Below are 9,117 nucleotides of genomic sequence, written 5' to 3'. Positions count from 1 at the left end.
ACTGTTTATCTAGTAACAATTATAGTTTATAATGTTGTTTTTGGAGCCGCCATTTTTTTCGAACTTCATAAAACTAAAATGTTGCTGATTTTTATATGTACATTTACAGATTTCCCTAAATTTTACACAGTTGACTTTTTTTCTTGGCAAAGTTTTTAATGTCGACAGGTCATAAACCTTCCCAAGGGTCATATGTAAGTAAATTTTCAATAATTGGGTCCCATCGGTAAAGCCGTTTTGTCGTGTATTGGACAAAGACAAAGAAACATCTAAAACATATAATAACAATAATAATCGCTGTCAATCTTTAATCCTTAGACATATAAATATTTATATTAATTATAAAGCATGCACATTGCACACTATATATTTAATAAAAGACCTTCTTTATAGATTCGAATGCTGGAACATCCCTCTTTGCAAATAGTACATAATGGAACTCTACAGGAAGGGAATATTATTATTGCAACATCCATCATTAAAATCAAGGTTTGAGGGAAATATTATTATTGCAACATCCAGTATGAAACTAAAGGTTAGCAGGAAGTATTATTATTGCAACATCCATTATTAAACTCAAGGTTAGAAGGAAGTATTATTATTGCAACATCCATTATTAAACTCAAGGTTAGAAGGAAGTATTATTAGTGCAACATACATTAATAAACTCAAGGTTAGAAGGAAGTATTATTATTGCAACATCCATTATTAAACTAAAGGTTTGAAGGAAGTATTATTATTGTAACATCCATAATTAAACTCAAGGTTGGAAGAAAGTATTATTATTGCAACATCCATTATTAAACTTGAGGTTGGAAGAAAGTATTATTATTGCAACATCCATTATTAAACTCAAGGGATGCTATCCCATTTGAACTACTCCCGTTTGAACTATTGTTCATTTGAACTATTGTTCGTTCGAACTACTGCACGTGGTACCACGTGAGTAGTTGAAATGAACAATAGTTCAAACGAGTAAATATATTGCTCATTTAAACTATTTTTCAGTTCATTTAAATAAATCATTTGAACTATTGATATTATATAAATGAAATACATAAGAAAATAGTTTAAATGAACATGAAAATAGTTTAAACGGACATAAAAATAGTTCAAATGAACGTAAAAATAGTTCAAATGGGCAAAAAAATAGTTCAAATGGACAAAAAATAGTTCAAATGAACAAAAAAAATAGTTCAAATGAACAAAAAAATAGTTGAAATGAACAAAAAAATAGTTCAAATATGGACATAAAAATAGTTCAAATGGACAAAGAAATAGTTCAAATGGACATAAAAATAGTTCAAATGAACATAAAAATAGTTCAAATGGACATTAAAATAGTTCAAATGGACATACAAATAGTTGAAATGAACATAAAAATAGTTCAAATAGACATAAAAATAGAAGCTCAATTTTGTATGACCATTATTTATTTGTTTTACAGCAAATTAGTATTGGTCCTGCAGCGCTCGGCCCAGACATGTGGCCGCAGCGCTCGGTCCCCTAGTCCGTCCTAGACGCAGTGCTCGGCCCAGAAATGAGCTTAACCTAACCTAACCCTAAATATACACTAATTTTATTAAAATTNGGACAGACCCTTTTTTTTCATTTAACCAATTTTTTTGTTATTTTTTCATTCGAACTATTTTTTTTTCTCATTTGAACTATTTCATTTGAACTATTTTTATGTTCATTTCAACTATTTTTATGTTCATTTGAACTATTTTTATGTTAATTGAACTATTTTTATGTTCATTTGAACTATTTTTATGTTCATTTGAACTATTTTTTGATTATTTGAACTATTTTTATGTTCATTTGAACATTTCTGTGTACATGTTATCTAATTAATTGTATGGTCCCTTTAACTTCATATTTATAAAAAAAAATTTAAAACTGAATTGGTAGAAAAATAGTTCAAATGAGCAAGTAATTTATTGATTTGAACTACAGGATATGACGTCATGTCAGTAGTTCAAATAAACAATAGTTCAAACGAACAATAGTTCAAACGAACAATAGTTCAAACGGGAGTAGTTCAAATGAGAATCCACCAACTTAAGGTTAGAAGGAAGTATTAGTATTGCAACATCCATTATTTAACTTAAGGTTAGAAGGAAGTATTATTATTGCAACATCCATTATTAATCGGAAAGGATCTCTAAGCGTAATTTCAAATGGCCCTCCATGCAAAGATGGCAATGCCCGATTTACAAAGGTACCCTTAATAAAAGCTTAGTTTGATCAAGTTTAAATTAGAACTTCATGTTTTTTGTGTTTGAAAACTGTTTATTTTGATTGGTGGTTTCTGAGTAAAAATTGTTTGCGCATTTCTGGACTGGAAAACTTATCAAAAGTCAGAAAAAATATGTTAGCTTTCACATTTCTTATAAGATAAAGATAAGGATAGAGTTCTTAATTTCACAATCTTTGCAATTTACCCTAATATGTACAATTTTCAACTGTTAACAATTCACATCTTCTTTGTTTAGATGCCTGCTTATGATGCAGAACTTTTCTACATTGTCCTGAAAGACTGGATTTCTCATCCCAACCCGACGCAGGTAAACCATACAGTGGTAGCCACAGAACTGTGAGAAAAAGGACGACATTTAAGCATTCTTATTTGTGTTTGATGCTGTTTTGAAGCAAGTAGTTTTATTAGAAGCTTTAAAAATCTTACTCTGCACACTTAGTATGTTATATTTTCATTGGACTAGTTAAAATCATAACTTGAGTCTATCAAGTTCGAAGCCGAAGCGTCTCACTGTAGTAAATTCTACCAATCCTAATTTTTTAAAATTTCTTTTCCCTAGTTTATTTACGTCGATTCAACATCAACTTTTTTCCCTTCTTATTTAACACTTGTGAACTTCCATAGGAGAGGCCCTTCTAACCCGTCTGAGCCCGCGATTTAAAAAATTCGGGAAAATATGGCTCGGGTCTAAGCTGTCGTTGGGATGCTGGAGCTCAGTGGAGTTAGCCCCGATGGCGGTCTGAGCTGAAAACTTTAGAATGGTGGATATTGAAATTAATGCTTGATCTCCTCTGTTTCCTAATCTCCAGATTTAATATTGCTTGTTCTCCTCTTCTTTTTAATCTACTGATTAATTAACCGAACGGGATTAAGGATATCCCATTCTAAAGTTTTCAGCTCTGGGCTCTCTAAGATGGGTTTTGAGATCCTTCCCTTACATTACCTTACACACGTCACAATCTAGCGTACATTTTCCTCCGCTTGTCCTGACGGGCCTTCTAATTGCATGACAATTAAGAAACTATTTAAAGGTCGTCTATGGTCTTCGGTGTTTATGTAAGTTTGCATTAATAAATCTAAACAAGATTTTATTATCTGGTAGTTTTGAAATGCCAGAATTGAAGGTATTTTACGGAAACTGTATTATAGGTTCAATTTTTAAAATAAGGCATATATAACTTAAAGCCTTTCTAAGTTTTTATTTTGAACGTTTTATCGTTTAAAAAAAAATTTGCTTTTTAAAATTTCGTTTTTCGTTTTTTTAGGTTTTAAAAGTGTTTAATTCTGATATGTCCTGCACGTTTTCCTGAAGCAGAATTGTGCAAGAGAAACTATAATTAAAAATAATATCTTTTTTTGTATTACAAACATTGATATCTAATTCATACTTGATCAGCCATAGCTTTAAAGGGCACCGTTGTGAATCGGGCATTGCCATCTTTGCATAGATGTTCTCTTGAAATTACACTGTTTTTAAGTTTATGAAAATAAACAAATTAACATAAAAACAAACAAATTAGCCAAATTCATTTATAGATAAAGACAACATAGCCTTTAGATGTTTTAGTGAGACGTATTCACCCCTGTTCCTATAGGTAGAGAAGATATACAGGGGTATACATAGTTTACCAGGATATGTTCCCTCAACCCGTCTTCTAGGATCATACACAGGAAAACTTCAATAATTTATACAAAACTGAAAATATTGAATACTAAAATGTAATGTTTTCTTTTTAAAAAATTCTGAAAAAGAAGTTTATTATTACGGCTAGCTTTTAAATAATCTGCAGCTGCGATTCCCACTCATATTTCCCATTCCAAAAATGTTATTAATTAAAAAAAATCAAAACCTACAGGGAGAGTAAAAAAAAGGGCGAATAGCACGAAATTGAATTTAGAAAATCCGCAATTTTTTTTTAATAAAATCATTTTGATAATTTTTGATCTTTCTAAATTCTTTTTATAATATAAGTTTTTAATATAGGTGAAAATGTCCAAACTCAGGAGATATCAGTTCCAAAACTAACACTTGGCCCATTTCTAGCACTGACCTTTTTCAAAAGTATATATCTTTAAATCCAAGACGATTAGAACAAAATTACACCATATATTTATAAAAAATGGCTATTACTATATATTGAAATAATAAATTTCAATTTTAAACTAATAATAAGGTGTGAGAAATAGTTTTTAATGATTCTCGATTTCATTTTCGAACATATCCCTATTTTGAATGAATTACCAGATTTCAGCTCATGTCACGTTTTCGGATCATATCAATTTTTAAGCATTTACGCACTTACGTAAAAAAACAAGACATTCGCATTATTATTTGCAAGATCTCGCTATTCACCCCTTTTTGACTCATCCTGAACGTTTTTCGTTTCTAGAATTCGTTTTTGTTTTGTTATTTTTGAAAATCCCAATCTTGGTCAAATCTTTTTAACAATTGTATAAAAATTTAATAAATGATAATAGAAAAAGTAGTAATAATCACATAGTATCGGTTAGATTAATTTTTCTCCTCATTCTTGAATCTCTGTGTTTACAGTTAACATGTCTCTGATCTCTTTAATTGTAAAAAAGTTTCTAATTCAAAAAAAGTTTCTAATTCAAAAAAAGTTTCTAATGTACTAAAAAAAAGCTGTAAAGTATAAACGTGAAGTTTTAACTGAACAGGCACTTTATTATGCCCCTGGACTAATTCTACAATTTTGGACAACCCTGCCATCAACATTTCAAGGTTTATTTAATTAACTCTTTATAATGGAATCTTTTGGTTGTCTTTTGAGTTATGACTTAGAAATGTATAAAAATAGTTATTTTAAAAATAGATAATTGGCAGACGGATACAATGGAATTAATGATCAAGGGTAAAAATAGGAATCATGTTTAACATAGATTTTATTTTTCAACCTCTTACACTGTCCTTAAAAAAACAGTGTAAATAGAATTTGCAGGATTCTTATAGAAAGAAGAACTACTTTTGTTGTTATTCTTCAGTTTTATAAAAGGATAAAAAATATTTGTGTGGAAGAGGGTATCTTTGTAGATAAAGTTGAATCTCTCTTTGTTTGTTTGTATGTCCGATCATAACTCATGAACCCCTTGACCGATTTGCATAAAATTTTTATTGTGTAACTTGGAAGAATCAATGGAATGTTCATAGCTTGGTTTTAAGAGTCTTAGTTGAGTGTTTTTTTTAATAGCAAAAATTTAGTTTGACTTTGACCAAGTGTGGGTAAACGACGGGAGTAACTATGAGTAACCCCCAAGCCAGTAAATATTTATTAGAGTGACACAAGAAGGGGATTATAAAAATTTGGGGGGCGTATAGGTTCTATGGATGCTGTGGCCCAATATGTGAAAATTTTAGGTTGATAGGAGCATTGCATCAAGTGCAAGTCGTTTTCTGTTTTTCTGCAAAACCGTTATTTTTTTCTAAAAGTCAATGACCTCCGATTCCAAATTTTCTTTGTGATCTATGTAAATGACCACAATTGGAGTCTGCATGCATGATTTCAGCCTTTTATCTAAAGTTTTTGAACCAAATGCAGCCATGGTACAGAATTTGTTGTAACGTTGTCACGAAGTGTCCAATTGCCACCCCCTTCACCCCCTTCACAAAAATCGAAAAATTTTCCTGAAACTAGTTGCACCTAAGTTCTTTTTTTGCATTTAAAGACTGGGTGAAGAGAACCCCATGCACCTTTTTCATTTTATGACTTTCACTTTTTCATGTGTCGCCCTAATATATCCCGTAGTTATAATCTTTATATTATCTTTATTTCTGACTATAGGTACTATTCTCCTAAGTCAATACCTGGAAACTTTGAACTGAGAAACTTTAACTCCAGTTACCATAATCTCAAAAAACTAGGTAGGTGATTTTGTGATTTTAATTGTTTTGTGGATTACAACAAACCGAAGGCATAATCTTAGTAACACTGACCTAGCAAAAGTGTTCCTTGGAGAAGAAGGGGACTTGAAACTTGGGGATTTTGTGTCCAGAGGATATCTGTTATTAGACCTTCGGGAATCATTTCTAAAGAAAATATATGAACGCCTAGATCTGTAGTTGATGATGAAGACCCAGGATAGAGGTAAGAAATGTCACCCCCTTTTTCATTTTTTCTAGGAATTTCAGATATAAATACATATCCCAATTCTATAACACTCCTTACTAATCACATATTCATTTCCAATAGTCATTGAAAAAATATTAATGTTTATCCAATTTTTAAAAAAAAAATGCCAGCCAGGCATTATGAGGACATAATGAAGCTGGTGGACTGCTTTTGTAGCCGCTTAACACTGGGCTACACTGTTGTAGTTTACGGTGACAAGAAGTAGGGACATAAAATAGATTCAATACCTATTTTGTGACCAATTTCGAAGAGCCAGCCTAAATTTGTCTTATGTCTTATGTCTTACGAACTCAATATAGGCGAAATTCTTTGTGAATCTGAAATTACTGATTCCACAAACTCAAAAACATTCACAAAATTATCCTTCTTGTCTTGGGAATTCCAAAATGTTGTCTTCCCTGTTCGCGTCTTCAAAAATTTACCAACGGCTAAGCAATCGTACAATCTTAACATGATTGCTAACTTGACCATCCATCAAAGATCGAAGACAATATCAACAGCATGACTTAGTTTCCCTGTTTATTGGGACACCCTGTAATATATTTTTAAAATCTTATATTTATTTTCCTAGACGAGGTCTGGACAGGGTTAACTACTCCCTGGCCTCTCATCCTTCGAGTCTTTGCCAAATCTAAATCTAGAATTTTTATCAGGAATTCAACATTTGTACTTTTCCTTCATCGATCTTATCTTAGATTTTTAACCAATGCTAAAGGGAATCCCTTTTTCTTAAGATTTATGCTTTTTTATTTTGGGTTTCTTCCAATTTTAAGTTAAAGGCTTTTAGGGGCGTTTTGCGCTCCTTGCTTGAAACTTTTAAATGGGCGGATCTAATTGAAATATGAGCAGGTATTTCACCTCATTTATAATAGGAAATTTCTTTCTAGGTTTGACACAAATGAAAGACGCAAAAATATGTGTACTCTACAATGTACATAAAATACCATTCATTCACTCAACATCAAAATGATCCGCCCCCGCCTACTTAAAATACCATTAATACAACTTTGTCAAAAACAAACAATATATTGTGTTTGAAAAATACTTTTCCAATTGTCGTTATTTACGGATCAATTTAAAGAAAATGTTTAATGTAGACAAGAAGATCAGAGAAAACCGATACTTTGTATGAGAACCGTTCTTGTAAGTAAAAAATATTAAAGCATTGACAATGACATTTTTTTCTTAAAGACTCTGGATTTTGGAATGATGAAATTTTAAGGCTGGAGACCTGACTGGATTCTGTAAGATTCTGGTTTGGGATGATGCTGTTTTATCTTTTGCAGCACTCAACGAAGGAGATATTTTAGTGCTGGGTAAGTGAAATTTTTATAAAAAAAACCCGGTTTTAATAAAATAGATAGGTTATTGTTTAAAATTTAGAATTGCCAAAAGTTTTTTCCAAATTAACTACAATTAAAGTAAAATGTTTTTCTTTTTTTAGGTGGCAAATATAAGATTGGAAAATACCAGAAGAAGAAAATTGATCCTTATATTTTAGAGCCGAAGGAAAAGACACAAATTCATCTTGAAACTTTGTTTCATTTTCTGAAACCCCATTCCCTCCCCCCTTCCCTTTTGAATTTGTTTCTCCCAGAAGTTGTACGTACCCAGCTGGAAAATTATTCTTTCTTTCCACAGTTTTCTTTTTATTTACTATGATCGGAACTCTTTTTTTAATCCGCAAATGTCTTTTTGTGGAGCTCCGGCATCGGATGATTAAAAGCCATCTTTTTTAGTCCGCAATTGTTTGCTGTCAGAGTTTAACTCCATCGTCGGATCAAAACTAATTTATCAGTCCGTCTGAAGAGCTTTCAGGATGAAAAGCCAAACTGTTTCTTCCGATATAAAATCTAAAAGGATGGAAAATAACGAGGGCCCGCTGAAAAGCGCGTTCATTTGTCAAATCTTATGTTTGCGCATTGGGGAAAAGAAATGACATTTAGATGAAAATATATAAAATGTTGGGTAGTATGTATCAAAAAGATTAAAAAGAACTTGCCTTTTGATGTCCAATTTTACATTCCCCCCCCAGATCTTCAACAATCATTTCCCTTTAAAATTTACAACCCTGATCTTCAAAAATCATTTCCCTTTAAAATTTACAACCCTGATCTTCAAAAATNGTCTTGTCTTGGCCTGGCCTGGCCTGGCCTGGCCTGGCCTGGCCTGTCCTACCTTGGCTTGGCTTGGCTAGGCCTGTCCTGTCCTTTCCCGTCATGTCTTGTCCTAACCTGTCATTTGGTCTTTGCCCTATCCTCTACTACCCTGTCCTGTCTAAACTCCTAACCTGTCCTTTTATGTCTTGTCTTTCATAATAATTTCCTGTTAAGCTTCGAATATGCCTGTTCCTCCCGCCTTGTGGAATTTCAAGTCAGTTCAACAAATAATCAGCGGTCAGTCTTCAAGCAGTAGACTGGTAGACTTTACTGGGGTTATTATCTACCATGGCAGGTAATTGGTAGACTTTATAGGGGTTATTATCTATCATGGTAGGTAATTGATATGATAGACCTTACAGGTGTTATTATCTACCATGGCAGGTAATTGGTAGACTATACAGGGGTTATTTATCTACCATAGCAGGTAATAGGTAGACTTCACAGGGGTTATTATCTACCATAGCAGGTAATAGGTAGACTTCACTAGGGTAATTATCTACCATGGCAGGTAATTGGTAGATTTAAAACTGACCGGGGGGGGGGGGTT

The 9,117-nt window shown here is 32.3% G+C and overlaps 2 protein-coding genes across 2 annotated transcripts in view; both read left to right on the top strand.

Moving 5' to 3' along the window:
- Positions 1-393: 393 nt before the first annotated feature.
- LOC111703569 (uncharacterized) lies at positions 394-8,085 on the top strand (the record flags this gene model as incomplete). Its single annotated transcript, XM_023475550.1, is given in 9 exon segments — positions 394-489; positions 2,496-2,567; positions 3,856-3,931; positions 4,940-5,003; positions 6,061-6,140; positions 6,980-7,061; positions 7,506-7,551; positions 7,631-7,724; positions 7,853-8,085. Coding segments are annotated over 9 exon segments (828 nt in total), but the record flags the coding sequence as incomplete, so codon positions are not given.
- Positions 8,086-8,715: 630 nt separating this feature from the next.
- Positions 8,716-9,117, top strand: part of LOC111703575 (uncharacterized) — a 13,216-nt gene continuing 12,814 nt past the window's right edge. Inside the window, exon 1 of the mRNA XM_023475557.1 lies at positions 8,716-8,862. Within this exon, the coding sequence (XP_023331325.1) occupies positions 8,750-8,862 (113 nt within the window). The 5' untranslated portion in view covers positions 8,716-8,749. The remainder of the gene's footprint in view (positions 8,863-9,117) is intronic.

The sequence above is a fragment of the Eurytemora carolleeae genome, unplaced genomic scaffold (assembly GCF_000591075.1).
Source record: "Eurytemora carolleeae unplaced genomic scaffold, Eaff_2.0 scaffold380, whole genome shotgun sequence".
Lineage (NCBI taxonomy): Eukaryota > Metazoa > Arthropoda > Copepoda > Calanoida > Temoridae > Eurytemora > Eurytemora carolleeae.
This window is presented reverse-complemented; position numbering and strand designations above follow the sequence as displayed.